The sequence below is a fragment of the Lonchura striata genome, chromosome 4 (genome assembly GCF_050655825.1).
Source record: "Lonchura striata isolate lonStrDom1 chromosome 4, ASM5065582v1, whole genome shotgun sequence".
NCBI classification, from domain to species: Eukaryota; Metazoa; Chordata; class Aves; order Passeriformes; family Estrildidae; genus Lonchura; species Lonchura striata.
In genome coordinates, this window is record NC_140706.1 from 9,120,646 (window position 1) to 9,137,231 (window position 16,586).

Below are 16,586 nucleotides of genomic sequence, written 5' to 3' on the forward strand. Positions count from 1 at the left end.
TGATTGACGTGCGCGTCGGCCACTCGGCGGGCGCGAGGCCGCAGCTCAGCCAATGGTAAGCGTGCGGGGGCGGGCGCTGCCGTGGGCCGCTGCCGGCCGGCTCTGAGGTGAGCGCGGCGGGCCGGGGGCTCGGCCGGGTGGGGGGAGCGGCGCTGCCGGGTCCGTCCCTCCCGCTTGCCCGACGGTCCGGGGCGGCAGGTGAGGGAGAGGAAGGGGAAGCGGAAGGGGAAGCAGCCGTTCCCGGCCGCAGTGGGGGGAGCGGAGGAGATGCGGCCGTTCCTGCCGGTGCGCGGGGCTGGGCCGGCGCCGCCCCCGCTCCGGCCTGAGGACGGTGCCCGAGCCCCTTCCCCGGGTGCGGCCCGGTCCGAGCGGCTCCCCCGCAGCCGCTGCCGAGAGCCGCGTGGCGGGGCCGCCCTGCTCGGCCCGGCCGGGCGCTCCGGGGCCGCTCCTCCCTGCCCGGCCCGGGGCGCGGGCGGCCGTAGCCGAGGGGCGGGCACGGCCGGGCTGTCGCCGCTCCTGCCCCGCAGGACGGGTCTGTTCTCCGGAGGAGCGGCCGGGGCTCGGTGGATGTAGCTGCATGAAGTTGTCGCTCTGCCCTCCCATTTTGTGTGACAGTAGGAGGGGGGGGGGAATGTTCCTCGCCTGCCTCAGCCCGCACCTGCACTTTATTACAGGATGTGGAAAGACTCTACTATTTTTTTTTCTTTTTTTTTGCTTTATTCTGTTTTTGAGATTATTGAAAGTGAGTTGTGGCGTCTCTCGGAGAAACTTGTGCAAGTAGGAGCACTGAGCTTTACTTCTGGCCAGTATCCATTTTTCTTTGCTCTGTCTGGAATAAGACATACGGCCGATGAAAAGGTTCAGTGTGTTGTTTTGTTCTGTGGGTGGGTTTGGGGGATTTCTTGGTTGTTTTTGGAACCTTTTTGGGTTTTTTATGTTATTTATGAACATGTCATATTTGTCTGTAGGTGTAACTGCCTGCTTAGAACAGGCAGACTGGTGTGTTTCTGTTTATAAGCTGGTTATTTCTCATCTTTACTCTTTTTATGGTGCCTCTCACAAGGTCTCTTAGTATGGGAACGTTTTACCTAATTTGGGTAACAGAGACTCAGTTTCTTTTTTCACAGCAGTTTGAGAAAATGAGAGCGTCTTTAAAAGTACTGGAAATACAGGATAGGAAGGTTTAGAAGGGTGAAAAATTAGTGTTCTCCGCGGTAAAAAAAAAAAAAAAAAAAAAAGACTAGCACTTTGTGCCTGGTATGTGCATCTTCTGAGGACAAAAATGTTGTTATGCAGATGCATCTTTGATACAGTGCTTCCTGTTGTTGGGGGTACAAAAAGACATCTGGAGTAGAAATGAGAAGCAAAGTCTTAAAGGCATGGTGATGTCTTGGACTGGCTGCCTAGAACAGAGGCTAGACAGAATTAGAGAATAAAGTGGGAATTTATTAAAGGCTCTTAACAGATACACCTTGGGCAGTGCAAGAGCCTCGCAGAGGCTACAAGCAAGATGGACTACAGTCACGAGTTTTTCAGGCAGATACTTGTTTGGTCTCCTTGCATATCAGGGGTTAATTGTCCAATTACAGCTTCGGGTAATGAAGTGACATTCCCCCGGTTTACTTACCCCCAATTTACATTTGTTTATACTTTTCAGGTATGAGGCTGTGATGGTAACCTTGGTTTTCAGGCCTGGAAGGATTGTTTTGTCAGACCAAACTGTGATGAGAGCTTACTAACAGTCTATATAAAAGTTCAGAGTTAAACACTAATCCAGTACGGGATCTGAAAATATAAAACTAAAACTTAAGGCATCATTCAGATATCCCATTTTGACAAATTCAACATATAATTGTCTTGTCAGCTGTGCCTTGCACATTCCCAATGTTTGGACTGGCATTATTGATTTCTTTAAGTAGCTACTTTAGTGTATTTGTCATGTTTAGGATAAATACGAACTTAAGTTTTATTTGTGTTAGTGAGACAGGGGAAATGTCTATCTCTTGCTTCAGACAATTTGCCTCCATTCACGTGGGAGACCAAGATTTCATTTTGAGAGTGGTGCAAGAAAAGTTTTCAGTATTCTAGAGAATGAATTGGTTTTGAGTGGTAATTCCAACATGTTTAATTAGCTCAGCTTATACTGAGTGAAAATGTTGATTTTTTTTGTAGAGGGAAAAAAAAAAGAGACTTAAATGATGAATAACAGCAGTTATCACTCCTAGTATAAACATTGTTAATTTAAATAGCTTGACCTTTTTTGTCAAGTACAGAGAAAAGTTGGTACTTATAGTCTTTGAAATGTTACTTGTTCTGAGATCAGCACTGTTTAGGAACAATAACTGCATGTGCAGAACTCTGCATAGGACAGGAAGGGGAGTGGCCTTTTCTGGTTCTGTACTGTCCTGCAGTGAAGCAGTAGAAAGTCTGTAAAAGTTAAAAGTATTTTTTGGCTTGCTAAGTTTTTACACAAAGAAGAGTCTTTTTACTTCTTCAAAAGTCATAACTTTAGAATTTCAAATTGATGTCTGCATGTATTTTGCTAGAATCTCACAGATAACTGCAGCCAAAGCTGTGAGTGAGGTTACTGGATGTCTTTGTGTTGAAGAGGAGAGGTTGCTGCAGTAATTCCTTATATTAACAACTCCTGGGAGTCTTGGTGCTGGGTGGTTTCATAGTGACTGCTGGAAGAAGAGTGTTATATGCTATATATATATATATGTATATATATATATATAGCCCATTAACTGTCTAGTCCTGTTTAACAAACTATGTTATTAAGTGGTCCTGCAGTTTTGAAATTTTTTAAGGAATCCTTCCAGATGAGTGTATCTCTTAATGTGCAATGTGTATACACTATTCCTGTAAATTACTAAACATGATCTATGGTGTATTTAAGAAAATGAATTCTGCTTTGTTTTCAAAATATTTGGGCAGTTGATGTTCAGTGAGGTTTCCCAAGTAAGCCAATAGCATGTGGATATCTATATGCCCACAGAAAAGGTTTGCTCTTAAAAAGCAAAAATGTTACTGGATCGTAAGACTCTTTCCATAGTCCTAATAAATTCCAGCAGTCTGATTTTCTTAGTAAACAGGACTCTCCTGAGATGAGCCATGTTGATATTGATGAACCTACTGGTGATGATTTGTGGTAGTTTTACAGTGATGAGCTTCCCTGTGACTGTCTGTTCTCAGTTCTTCAGAAGCAACTTCTGAAGAGGCATTGAGCCTGAAGGAACATTTGTGCCTTTTATGTACTCTCTGCATTAATTATAAAGAAACCCAGTTGTCAGTGTTCTAAGATTCTGAAAACTAAACCATTTAAATAGCAAAGGTGTGCTCTGTCACTTGTATCAAAAGGTGGTTCTGTCCTCCACTGCAATGAGGGTTGATATGAGATCCTCTGAGACATTTCACAGTAATCCTATGTTCACAAACATTACAGTAATCCTGTAAATAATCTGTTCTTTTGTGTCTGGATAAAGAAGCATCTGAGTATTTAAAGTGGATAGGAAGGTCTTAATATGTCTTATATTGTGTGTTATTTCTGTTTTCACCATAACTTTAAAATTCAGCTTGGTTGGTTGGTTGGCTTAATTTTTTTCTTCTGTTATGCTCTTCTTAGGCATTTAAGCCACTCACAGCCAAGGAGAATCTGTGCAAGTTTTTGTTTGAAGCCATCAGAAGTGTTCCCTGCAAGGTTTTTAACCCTTTCTAAATATACCATTGCACTGGGTTGTATTCAGTATTAAGTCTGAAAAGCACAAGTTGTGAAACTTTCTGGGTATTTTACATTCAAACCCGTGCTGCCTTATGAATACAATAGGCTTATTTTTTTGCTGTCTTTCAGCACTGCAGATATGTCAATGTTGTTGTGCTGAAAGATTCTATTTAAAAACAGTTCTGACAACTTGTAATTTAAAATAAGCTTATATAAAGTTCATTTCTTTATATTTCTCAGGTGTGTGCACTGACTAACCTTTCCCAGCTTTTTAATGTCCAGATATTTTTTCCAATTCAATATTTGACGACAATCGAGGAAAACGTGTCTTGGCTTTCTTGATGACTTACAAATAATCTAATGGCCTAACTTCTTAGTATACCTTGTGTGTTGCTCACTCTTGTTCATCCTCTTGCTGTGTGCCCAAAAGTGGTTTACCTAAGTAATTTTTCATTTCATTTGTAGCTGGTCAACGAAGATGGTAACTTGTCTTGAAGCAATTATTTTGAAAGAGCAGATATGTAAGGTTTAGGGATGGTTCTCTCCCTTGACTCCATCCCTCATGCCTCATCATCCTCCTTCCCCTCTCTCTTCCCCGGTCTCCTGAAAACTCCAAATCCATAAATAATAGTCATATGGAACTAGGAACTTGTAAAGCACTAGAAAATGTCTCACCGTTCTTCTGTTTTTTCTTTGGTTGGGTTTTTGTACGATTGCAGCATTTGTCATGGTCCGGTTTTAAAAGTTCTTGGCTCCTATCCCAGAAACTCAGTAAAGTGAGTAAAATAGGATGTTCCCAAGAATGTTGATAAAGCTCACAGAGCTTTCTTTCTTAGCAAGTGAAATGAAATCTAGGCCTTAAGAACAGTGGGATGAAGTGTTAAAAAGAGAATTCTCATTACCTGGACACAAAATGTTAAGGAAATGATTGCACAGGTGAATCCTGCATTGAGGAAGCAAGAGACTGAAGTCACTCTACCTTCTCTGGTAGCCTGAGTCCTTCAACATCCCAGGTGACAACATAAGGCTATTTCTTATCTACCAGAAATTTCAGCATGTCAATTTAGATTTCTAAAAATATCTTGGGAGTGGGTGTTACACATAATAGTTCTGAAAATGAGATCTGTTGTGCCCATGGACTCACTAAGCATTAAGATTGGCATATGTAGTTCAACTGAGGGGGAAAAAAAAGGCATATTGACTTTCATTTTGGCTTTTGTACTGGTTTTAAAATGATGAGTGGTATATTGTGTTACTTGAAACTACATAAATATATCTTTGGGCTTCATAATAAGTACCAAATTGAGTGCAAGCATTTTTATCAAGCATGTTTTGTTTTAATAATGTCACAGTTCAGTGTTAACAGGTCTCTTAAAGTGATTTAAGAAATGGAGTAAGTTGAAGCGGAAAAAGATCAGTCAGGTTTCCTTTAATTGAAGGCTAGCATTGACTACCAGTGCTGTTCCATCCCATTGTGTGTTCATATGTTTCCCCATCTGGGAGTAGACTACAGAGTCTATGCTGGTCTTTGTGGCAAAAATCAGTCAGCTCTGAAGACAGTTAGCAGTTCTTGTTTAAAATAGTGTCCTGGTTTTGGACAAATTTAGGAGGAAACGTCCTGAAAGGGTGTCACCCCTAATAAAAGGCTGGATTTAGCAACCTGTCCCCCACAGGTTCAAAAGGAATGCTCGTGGAGAATGTTAAATAAACAGGTTGGGGTTTTTTTTCACTATCAGATTGGTCACAGGCATGAAAAAAGGAGTGAATAATGTTAAATAATAAAACCTCTTGCTGCTCTGAAGAAATGATAGATTCAGAGTCCTTTCTGTAGGTGTGGCTCGGCAGCAGGGGGTCCCCGGGCAATGTTCTAATGTTCTGCACCAGAGAAAAGCTGAACATTTCCACAAGAAGAAGCCACAGTCCCAGGAAAAAGCTTACTGCCTCAGCTAAGGAACAAGAAACTAGCTAAAAACACAAGGAAAAACTCTCTCTCTCTGGAGAAAGAAAACCGAAAGCTGGGAGAAATCCAGACTCTTATCTCTGTGTTTTTGAACACAGGCACCAAAATAACTCCACTACTTCCCCCGCCCCTTTCAGGTCTAACTGGAAGCTACAGGTCTCCTATGTGAGCACAGAGCAGACGACAGGGGATACCAGAGTGTGCAGCCACCTCAAGACACACAGTTGCTCTTTTCCCGGTCCTTCCACTGTGCCCTTGCCCAGCCCCAGCTCTGCTCTGTGCGTTGGACAGGTGGGAACTGTAGCACAGGCAGGCTCCGAGATGGGACCTTGAGTACCCTGTCAGTTAGAGCTGCTTTTATGCTTGTCACCTCTCCTCCTCGGCAGTTAGCTGGGCGTGCACATGTGCAGGTAACAGGGCAGCTACAGGGTGCTCATATTCTCCTGCATGTCAGCACGTATTTTGAAACTGAAATTTCTGCTTCACTTGCTTTAAATTCCTCTCAAGCTGTTTGGCTCCCAGCTGTTGGAATCTGGAGATGGGTTGCAGAAGAAAGCCACTCATCTGGAGTTCAGGTTCTCTGAAGATGGCTGTTGATGACAAAATTCCCACTGATTCCTGCCCACAGACATTGCCTTGAGTATCATTCAGTTGTTTTTCAGTTCAATGTCATTGGGATGTTTTATATTCTAGTTTGCTGTCAAACTCACTTTTCCAGGTGTTTAGTTCACAGGTGAGAATGACTGAGGCTTCAGGCCCAGTTGCAGGTGTCTGAGGCTCACATACTGAACTTGGGGACTTCTCTCCCCTCTGGCTTTGGGCAGAAACTGGTGGCCCAGGAATGGGAATCTTAGAGCAGGGGTATTGGAGATACAAGCATTGCAGACGGGTAACCTTCTCTCTTCTCTTTGACAGGTTTGGAAGAACATCATCCTCTCATCTTCAGAAACCTGGAGTTTTTATTAGGGAGCTACCTAAAGGAATCTAAGGAAATTATAGCTGTAGCTTCCTTGCCATTACTTTTGTGGTGTTTGTACCTCATTTTCAGTGGTTTGAGATCAAGAAACATTATGAGCACAGTAAGTATTTTGCTACTCACTGCAAACCTGATTCTTGAAAGATGTTTTCCATTGTATTTCTGCAAACTGTTTTAAGAGTTTGTAGCTAAAACACAGGACATAAGTAGACTGAATTTTCATGTAAGTTCAGTAAAGATTTTTAATCACTCTAGGTGCTAGCAGTAGTACAGAAATGCTCACAATGTCAGCAAAACCTGATAAACTGTGAACTAGTTTCTCATTTGCAAACCATCATGATAGGCTTTTTCTTGGTGAGGCAGCTGGTAAGAGATCTGGATCTGGGCTGATGTTTTTTCCTCGCTGGAATCGATTCCGGTAAGAATAACCCATACCACCTTTTGATGACTATTACAGCCATTCCAGGAGTGTTTTCTGTACCCTTGTGTGCTTTTATTGGTGTTGCAAAATTGAGGGCTATGTTAATATTGCTTGCACAGAAAATGCTAAGTCTTTGTTCTCTCTTAGACTCAACGGAAGCGCCGTGGAGGAACAGTTAATTCTAGGCAAGCTCGAAAAAGAAGCAGGCTCATGGCTTCTACTGCTGAAATGGCTTCAGAAGCAGAGCCAATAGAACTTGAAGAAAGTGGTAAGCTTTCTTTTGAAGTGATAAGAACAGAAAGTGCTTCTGGAGGGTTTGGGTCCAGCTGAACATGTGTTTTTGCCAGTTTCTAGGCTGTTTACTGGAGAAGAAGGGAAACATGATTTTAGGAAGTGCCTAGTGGCACACACTATGGCATGGCTAAACAACAAGCCTACTGAAAACTGGTTTGGTTTGTTACTGAGCTACAGTGCATTTGTCACTAGTGATAAATGGGTTACACAGAAAGTCCTCAAGAGTTGCTCAAACATCTGCATGTCTATTCAGATGAGATGGGAGTTACAGCAGCTGCCGCTACACAGAATGGCAAACAAAATTTCAAAACTCCCAGTTATGAAGAAGATAAGGAAAACTTTTTATCATTAATTGTGCCGAATCCCTCAAGGGAATATGCACAGCACAGTACTATTATATCCTATATGATTCATGTTATATTTCTGTGTGATAAGCATTCTCCCATCAGATGAGTTGTCTGTTGCTGTTGTCATCCAACAGAACTGTGTGAGGAGCTTAGCTGCTCTTTTGCATTTCAGCTTGCTGAGGGCTGGTAAAGCTCTCTGTGGATTGCTGAGGGCAAAGCTTGAGTAAGCTGTTGGACTCATTCCTGAAGACAAAATGGACAGGAGATGGTTGAATCCTAGGCTGTTATACAGTGGCAGGCAGTTTTCCTCCTCTGCAATCACTGACCTCGATTCTAACTTTGATTTTCAGCTGGTGAAGAAGTAGTAGATCTCACATGCGAATCTTCTGATCCTGTAGTCGTTGATCTAACTCATAATGATTCCATTGTGGTAAGTAGTGAATAGCACACTTGACTAAATACTGTAGTCAGATTAATTTTCTCATGTGTTGCCTGATAGAATCTGACTTTAAGGGTAAGTTTTAAGTTCGTATTTGGCTTGTCAGGGCCTGAAGGGCCTGTGTTACAGATAACAAAGAAGTTGCTCTGGAGGTGTACTTGCAGTTAGTGATAGGGTAGTATAAAATAACATTTTGCTCTGGAACATGGAGTTTATATAGATCAGTCATAAATAATGTAACATTACTTAGAGATGCAGTTGATAGTTGAATTTTTTCCAGATATAGCAAAGATAGAATCAGAATTGTTGGGTTGGAAAGGACCTCTAAGATCAAGTCCAGCCTTTCACCCAGCACCACCAAAGTCCACAACCAAGCTATGTCCATAAGCACCACAACTGTGTGTCTTGGAAATAGTTCCAGGGGTAATTTCAGGCCAATGCCACTGGGCTGCCCTGGGCAGTCCCTTGCAGTGCTTGACAACTCTTGGTGAAGAATTTTTTCTAATACCCCTATAGGCCAATGATTTAAAGAAAAAGCCAAGTAAAAAAAAGAGTTGGTAAGATAAGTTCAGGTTAATACTCCCAGAAGTCTTTTAAAAACCTTATATTTTTCTGCTCTTTTGAAAGCTAGAATAGTCTTTGATCCAGCTGACAGTGTTGTTTATTCCCTCAGTTTTGGGATCCCACTGCTGCTGTGCCAAGCAGAAACAAGCAACAGGAATAGCATAGGGAGTATTTCTTGCTGGAGTTATTCCTGAGCCTTTGCAAAGGAAGGGCCTCAAACTTAACAACAGAATTTGCACTTACCCTGCTCCAGTTCCACCAAGAGCAGGTTGGGGATTGGGTTTCTTCTCTTCAGCAGCTGCTGTAATATGAAGTGTTTACAGACATCAGTACTGAGGAGAAAGAATCACCTGAAACCCTAAACCATGGAACTGAAATGGGGGAGCAGGGAGGAGTGGGTTCAGGTGGTTTGAAAAGTTGGAGCAGTGGGAGCAGAACCATCAGCATCCACGTAGTTGTTTACAGTGAATCATTTAATATACTACTTTTAATAGTCCTAATCAAAGTAAGAGTAATAGCCTATCATTCTTAACTTGTTTTGTTGGAACTTCTGTGCCTAGCTCATCTTTGTATGTAGGACCAGGGGTGCGCAACAAAGTCTAATTGTATTTTCTTTTCTCTCCCTTCCCATGTGTATTGATGCAAGATTGTTGAAGGTGAGTTGACATTTCAATAAAATTGATAATGGAATTCTCCTAAATGTAATAATTATTATTTTTTGTTTGCCTTTTCCAATGAATTTGAGCAGCATTTATTGAAACTGCGAAAGACCAAGGACATTGTTAAAGCATTGGCCAGTGCCTTAGAGAATTAATCCAGTCTCTGTTTTTTAGTTAGTATCAGAGCTTGTAGAAAGTATCTGAAATAAAATACATCAAAAGCTGCTCTAAATACTTTATCTTAATTTCTAAAGACAAAATTTCTTTAAGCCCCAAGTTGACAATAATTTTAATTAGCACTAGAATATTGGTTGCGAATGAAAAAAAGAGTCAGATGTTTGGTTTAACTTGTATTGCAGTAAAGGAACTAAAGAAAGACTAATTCATACTATGAGCACAAATCACTACCATGCCTCAAATTTTGCAGTGAGAAATATTAACTTTTTTTTCTACTTTAGATGTTAAAATACAGGTCTAAAGAAGTTAATCTATTACATCTTTAAGACATAGTTCTAATTACATTATTGGAGATGCATTATTATGTTGTCAGCTGCTTATCTAAAGCGTAATCTGTTCTGTACTCTGAATGAAGCAAGAGTAAGTGAAAAATGCTTACAGTAAAAGTTGTAGCTGAACACTTGGGCAGGAAGTGGTTTTAATTTTGTGCCTTTTTGTGTAATTTTATTGTTTAGTAGCTTATTTCTACATGGATACCGGAGTTGCAGAGATAAACTTGTGTTCAGTCCTCTCTCTTCCAGATCATAGCAATTGTTGCAGTTCCTCAACATAGGATTGTAGCAGTTTCTGTCAGTAAGGATTGGGAGAATTGTCTTCCCTTTATAGTGGAGATTAATTCACAGGTAGTGTAATTACATGGAATTCCTCAGTGTGACACTGAGGATCTTCGAGATTAAATTTTAGCTGTTTGTAGGGTGAATAGATCAAATTATTTGTGTCAGTATGTAGCAGAATATTCAGTGTCTAAACATATTCAGCCTTAATATTTATTTAGCTTGTTTAAGACTGCTTTTAACCCAGCTGAATATGATCTAATCTTGCATTTCAAGGATAGTTCCAGAGATAGATAATAGTATAGCAAATTTAACAAAATTAATTTACAGAGAACCAACGACAAAGGAGAAATCTGAGACTAAGAAGCCAACGACAGGCAGACAGCTGTGTACTGAGTAGTGATGATGAAGATGAAACAAGAGATAATGATGTGTATGTGGCTGATAAAGCATCTCGAGAACTGGGACCACTGGAAGAGGAAACTGCAAGTTCCAAGTACGTATGCCTCGTGAGGTACCAAACATGGAGTTGTGCTTCTTTTGAGACAGACAGGACTGAGTTGTATTTGTTATCACCTGACTTCCTTTGAAGCCTTCACTTACTCAGTTTCCTCCTTTAATGAGTGTATAGCATCCTACGTGGCATGATAGTCAAATGATACCATTTTCACTTTAGGATGAAAAACCAGCCCAAAACAAATCTACAGCTTTGTATACGGCCTTAAAGATGAGTGTGGGGTATGGCAAGGAAGTGGAAATTAGTCACAGGCCAGAGCTCCTCTGTTGTATTTCATTTTCCTACAAAGCTCCAGTAGTTGCATTAGATATAAAATACTTATGCTAGTGTCCATGAGGTTTGTATCACAAGACTGGCAGGCATCAGACTGGCAAATTCCAGTAAAACCATGCTTTCCCTGCTTTTTTACATACTGTGCCAGTTGCTGCCTTTCTCAAAGGAACCACTGTGCTTCCCCAAGGTATATTTGCAAGGTGATGCTGGAGGTCATGCTCCTATGGTCAGTTTTTGTTCTGTCCCATGGATGTCATGGAGCACTGATACGTTTGCATCTGGGATGGGAATCTTGCTGTTTGAGTCAGTAAAGACCCCATACTGCAGAGAAAGTAAATCATGCTTCAGTGTGTTAGGCTGAGGAAATAAAATCCAGTGTCTACGTGACTCAGCAAGTTGAAGTGATGCCTTCAAGTTATTAGCTTTTGTATTTTTTGTACTGCATTTTAGTGTATAACTTTGAAGGCTATATAGAATGCTAGTTAGAATACTTTCTTCCCATTTTTTGGTTAGACTAAATCCTTCTGGGCCTGGGAACCAAGGTTGCCCCATTTGCCTCGGGCCCTGGAAAATGTAAACAAAAATGAATGGTGGGGGAAACTGGGGAAATGTGACTTTATTACCTGAAACTATAATTGGACAATTAACCTCTGATATGCAAACAGACCAAACTTACATCCAGCTGAGAAACTTGTGACTGTTGTCCATCTTGGGTGTGGCCTCTGTGAGGCTTTGTACTGCCCAAGGTATATCCTTTGAAGGCCTTTTAATAAATACCCACTTTATTCTTTCAACTTTCTCTAGCCTGTCTTCTAGGTAGCCTGTCTAAGGCATCAGAAGGATATAAGAATTGTGGTATAAACTTCTTCTAAAGTTTTTTTTTGGGGTTTTTTGGATTTTTTTTTTTGTGAGGAACAGGGGACATACAGGGTTAAATGAAGCTGATGTGCTTTGAACCTTTTGGATTACTGAAAGGCAGTGTAGGAGACAACTTGTATATGTAGCTTTTTGGTGCCAGGTCATAAATATGCCACCAAAAATTCCTGTTACTCTAATCCATAATGTGCTTTGCCAGTGAAGTTGTAAATGTTTAAATATTGGTTGTTAAGTACTTCAGGGTACAAATACCACTAATTGGATAATATAAAAAGTAATAGTTCATTCCTTCAGTCTCCTTTTTTTAAAGATTGCACCTTCCTGGTCTGTGTAGGTAAGGCTGAAAGAACTCAGTGCTGCAACATTTAACATTGACAAAAGAGTCCTTCCTGATGGTGGGGATTGCCAGAGCCATCTGTAGTGTTGGACTCTTAATCCTTCTAAGATGATCATCAATTGGAATTTGTTACTGAAGTATTATAGCTGGTGCCTCAAGAATTTGAGGAGTAAAAATGGGAGAATTAGTGGAGTTAAATTCTGTAGATGAAACTAGGGGTAGATGTAGTGCTCCCTCCTTGAATTTAAGATAATGGGTTAAAGGCCATCTCATGCTTTCTGTGCCTGTTTAATTAATAAATTACAAACTGTGGTTCAGCATGGGCAGTGACACAAGAAAGCCAAGCATTTAGGTAAAGAGTTCTGAAGGTTTAAACTAGAGATGAGTTTGTAAAGAAAAGTTTCAGGAAGCTCTTTTGTTTCTGCTAGCTGATACTATTCAGCCCTTGGGCTGGGACACGTTCCCTAGGCAGCCGAGCTGTGTCTGTTGCTAAGTGTGCGTGCAGTACTGCTGTCGTGGAGGCTGAAGGCAGCAGAGGCTCGTGTGTAACCACAGCCCAGTAACAGACACTGAGTTGGTCTTTCTGCCTTGGAACGGGAAATTTAGGGTTGAGTATTTCCTTGTGTTAGTGTGCTCCTGACCTACATTTTATAAGGAGGAGTTCTTGGAATGCCTATGTTACTGGGCTGTTGCTAATTTAGAGCAGGGGATTTTGGAACTTCTGACAGCCTCTTCCCTTTCTAGAATGACTCGTTTCCAAGGCACAACTCAGTGCTTTTTTTACAGAGCTGTCATTGATGAGCTGTTGGAGATTAGTGCTGAACAGAACAAGAGACTGCTGTGAGTTCTTGTGCTAGACCATGGTGACTGAGTGCATCATCCCCCTAGGGAAAAATCTTTCCTTTAGGACAGAGAGACACAATCTTGTTATTACATGCCACAAACTGAGGAGTTAAAGGTACACAGGAATCTTGAGAAGAAATGCATCATGGTGCACTCAGATGGTGACATGACATTTTGTGTGTGGGTAACCCTTGATGTGCAGTGAAATTAATGGCTGCATGTTTTTTCTTCTTCTGTTTACTGTACCACAAGGCCGTCGGGTACTGTTAGCTGTCCAATTTGCATGGATGTCTACTCAGAGGTAAGGATCCACATGCTGTCATCCTTTATATGCTGTGTGAGGGAGAAGGGGCCAGAGGGGGAGCGTACAACTCATTTGGCTGATGTGGGATGTTACAGAGAGCTGGCTTGAAGCTCATAATAACTTATCAGTCTAAGTCACTTCTTAGTGGTGGGAGTAGAGGGAGGAACCCTTGGCAGGATGGCACTGGAAGATCTTCAGGTTCCTTACTATTCTAAGTCCTCTTTGTGTGATGGCAGTAGACCAGCAAAGTTGAATTCTTTACTTCTAATGCCTGTTGTGGTTTCTTTTCTTCTAGATTGTGCAAAGTGGACGACTGATTGTGTCAACAAAATGTGGCCATGTCTTCTGCAGTCAGTGCCTCCGTGACTCCCTTAGGAATGCCAACTCTTGCCCAACCTGCAGGAAGAAACTCACTCACAGACAGTATCATCCCATTTATATATGAGTATACTTTATTTCTCAGGACAGACTCAACTGGATTCTGGGGGAAATGTTTTATTTTCAGTGCTCTGAAGATTTAAAGAGCAGCAGGTTGTGCACAAATCCAAATAAAACTGGTTTTTTTGGAGACCAACTTGAACGTATGTAGACAGCTTTTTTATGGTCCATGTTGCTTCTTGTTACGTTTCTGGTTATCATGCTACATCTATGACTGTGTCTAAACTAGATCAGCAACCTAGACTACGAAGGAAGCAGTTAATCCATTTCCTTCTACTTTTTTTGATGCTGAAATGAGGGAGTGTGAATATTTTGGGTTTTTTACTCTTATTAATTATTCCTGCCTTCACATACAGATATGGAATAGTTTCCTTTCAGAAGGCAGATTAGCAGTTCACAATTTCATTATGCCTTTTTTCATTCTGTAAAAAGCTCATGACTCTTGCTTTCTTGCATATCATCTTTGCCCAAGTAGAGTGAGTACTGTACTGAAGGGTGGTTTTTTCATAAATCAGTCTTAAATTGACAACAAAGGTTATGCAATAAAGTAAGCTGCTGTTAATCAGCAGTCAAGTGTTTTGAGCAGAAGATTTGAACATGCAGATGTTTTTATGAACTCCATGAGATCCCAAGTACACAGACACATTGCAGCATGCACAATGTGAAAATAATTCCTTGATTGTTTCAACTGTGAAGAATTCCTGTATTTTAATCCCAACGCTGAGTTTATTTTCCCACATGAGATGGTCTCTTGAGTTTACTTGTGCTGTAACACTCTCTCCTAATAACTGTCGATAATACAGTCTTCTGTAGGCTTCCTAGTGAAGAACAAGAAGCAAATTCATCTGTATGCTGAATACCAAACTACCTACAGATCTTCTTTCTCTATCAGCTGATCTCAGTGTAGTGCTTTAAGTTCAGTGTGTTCTCTTTGCTGTTGTTCTTTGCTTGTTGTTACACTGATACCCGACTGGATGTAGCCTGGTGAATAGGGTTGAAAATTAAATAACTGTACTGCCATTATGGAGTGCAGGCTTTAAAAACTGCTTAGTAACAATGTTGACAGCCAGTTAGAGAAGAGTTTAATCTCCCTTTCCCTTGAGGGTTGTCCAGGTTTTTTTATGCAGTTTAAAAAAGAAGTCAGATATATCTCCTAGGAAAGACAAATCCTCTAGCTGAGAAGGCAGGAGTACACCAGTTTATGCACTCTTATCCAATCGCTTTTTGCTCAGGACTGAGTTCTAAATGTCTATTTTAAACTTAGAGCTAAAATGTCCAAGCTGATCTGGAATCCAGGGTGAGCTGATAGAAACAGGTTGATGTAGACAAGATGATTGAAATCAGTGGTTTTTATGATCCACAGCTGTGGTAGGTGCATCTATGAAAAACTCCAGAATTAAACTTGTCCACCTCTCTGCAGTTGGTTGCTTATAGAAACCATTATAAGAACCATTCTGTGCCCTGGTGCAGCACAACTGAAGGGTGTATTTAGTTAGTGTTGGTATCACAAGTGTCTTTGTTAACCTGACCTTATCTGTAGGGAGCCTTTAATTAAAGAAGCTCTTCTAAATTAGCTGTTTCGAGCTGCCTTGCAACCCAAAGTTGACTTTTTTTTTTTTTAATTATTATGTTTCTAGATATAGTAATAGGGAGTTTTGTTATACAAAGGCTGCCTGAAGAAATGCAGTACCTTCCCCACCCTGGTTTGGGCTGGCTTTGGTTCAGTGCTATTAACAGGAATATGAAGTTTCTTTATTGTGGCAATAGGGTGACTCCTACAGAGCTACACACAGATGGTTCCTCTGTGCTCCCATGGGTAAGACAAACTACAAGCAAGGACTACAGCTGTCTCAGGATACTGTGGTGACAGTGATGGCTGCAGTTGTGTCCCAAAAGCAGAGATTTGATGCTTAAAGCATTAATTACATGAGGAGAAGCAGCCCAACATTAAAACTGTAGAGACCCACAGGAGTCACAGAAGCTACTTTGTCCCAGTAGCTTAACAAAGAAAAAAATATTATGGCTGATTCCTGGGTTGGCTGCTGTGTGAAAGGAACAGTCAGAAGAGGATTTAAGGGATTACTGCTGAGGATGAGGGTGAGTCACTTAACCATGCATCTTTCACAGTCTGCTAGCCATGGCCTAAATGATTTTGCACAACTTCCTCCATGTAAATAACACTTTAGAGTTAGTGTCTCAATTAACAGATCTAATTGAAATTTAGATATCATAAACTATAACAAAGAGTTTTTAGCTTTGTGTACCCTGTGAAGTGCCACAAATTTTGTGCATCTCAAAGAGAATATTATGTCTCAGTACATAGGGAAAAAAATAGAAATTCATTCCATGCTTTTTCTTTAAGGGGAAAAAATAAGTCTGATATATTTAAGTTCCAGCAATATTTCACATTGGCAAGAACTCATAGAAAATGAAAAGATCTTTATATAAAGTAGATGTCTGTCTTGTTGTATATAGTTCAATTTTTCCTGTATTTAATTGTATTCAAGTCTGTTTGCCCCTCTATGTTGAACTCTGCTGGTAGGCAGAGGGTTCTCTTAACGGGTGAAAATAAAATAATTGGATTGATCAATCACAAGTGTTTTTTTTTATTGTACTGGAGTCATTGATTTGGGGGGAAATAATCCTGAAGGCCAAAGCCTTTCAGATTCTGGGGCCAGTGTGGGTTGTGTGGGGCAAAGAAGCAGCACTGCCTAGGGCAGGGGGGTGTAGAGACAGGAGGTGAAGTCCTGCTTGGGGCAAGGGCAGTGGGGCGATGTGGGAACCCCAGCCTTGTTTTGGGGCTACATGTGGTGGTGAAATTCTTCT

At 41.0% G+C, this 16,586-nt stretch overlaps 1 protein-coding gene across 19 annotated transcripts; it reads left to right on the forward strand.

The window, feature by feature from the left end:
• The first annotated feature begins 6 nt into the window (after nucleotides 1-6).
• RNF4 (ring finger protein 4) lies at nucleotides 7-16,356 on the forward strand. 19 transcript variants are annotated; one of them, XM_085577600.1, is made up of 9 exons: nucleotides 7-107; nucleotides 6,597-6,760; nucleotides 7,001-7,075; nucleotides 7,226-7,346; nucleotides 8,070-8,149; nucleotides 9,369-9,378; nucleotides 10,503-10,668; nucleotides 13,271-13,319; nucleotides 13,618-16,356. In XM_085577600.1, exons 4-9 carry the CDS (start codon nucleotides 7,289-7,291, stop codon nucleotides 13,765-13,767), a joined length of 513 nt encoding a protein of 170 aa, XP_085433726.1. In that variant the 5' UTR covers nucleotides 7-107; nucleotides 6,597-6,760; nucleotides 7,001-7,075; nucleotides 7,226-7,288; the 3' UTR covers nucleotides 13,768-16,356. The 19 variants fall into 19 exon arrangements, with proteins under 19 accessions (XP_085433726.1, XP_085433727.1, XP_085433725.1 ...); XM_085577601.1 differs by having other exon boundaries at nucleotides 7,021-7,075; XM_085577592.1 differs by lacking the exon at nucleotides 7,001-7,075 and adding an exon at nucleotides 5,819-5,972 and having other exon boundaries at nucleotides 84-198.
• Nucleotides 16,357-16,586: the final 230 nt, after the last annotated feature.

What these genes read in the sequence shown, in the direction of transcription:
- RNF4 (XM_077782724.2), top strand. Translation starts at nt 676, where the DNA reads ATGTGGAAAGACTCTACTATTTTTTTTTCTTTTTTTTTGCTTTATTCT. An exon ending in CAAGAAACATTATGAGCACA is followed by an intron (nt 6,761 to 7,225) that starts GTAAGTATTTTG and finishes GTTCTCTCTTAG; the next exon opens with ACTCAACGGAAGCGCCGTGG. An exon ending in GAGGAAACTGCAAGTTCCAA is followed by an intron (nt 10,669 to 13,270) that starts GTACGTATGCCT and finishes CTGTACCACAAG; the next exon opens with GCCGTCGGGTACTGTTAGCT.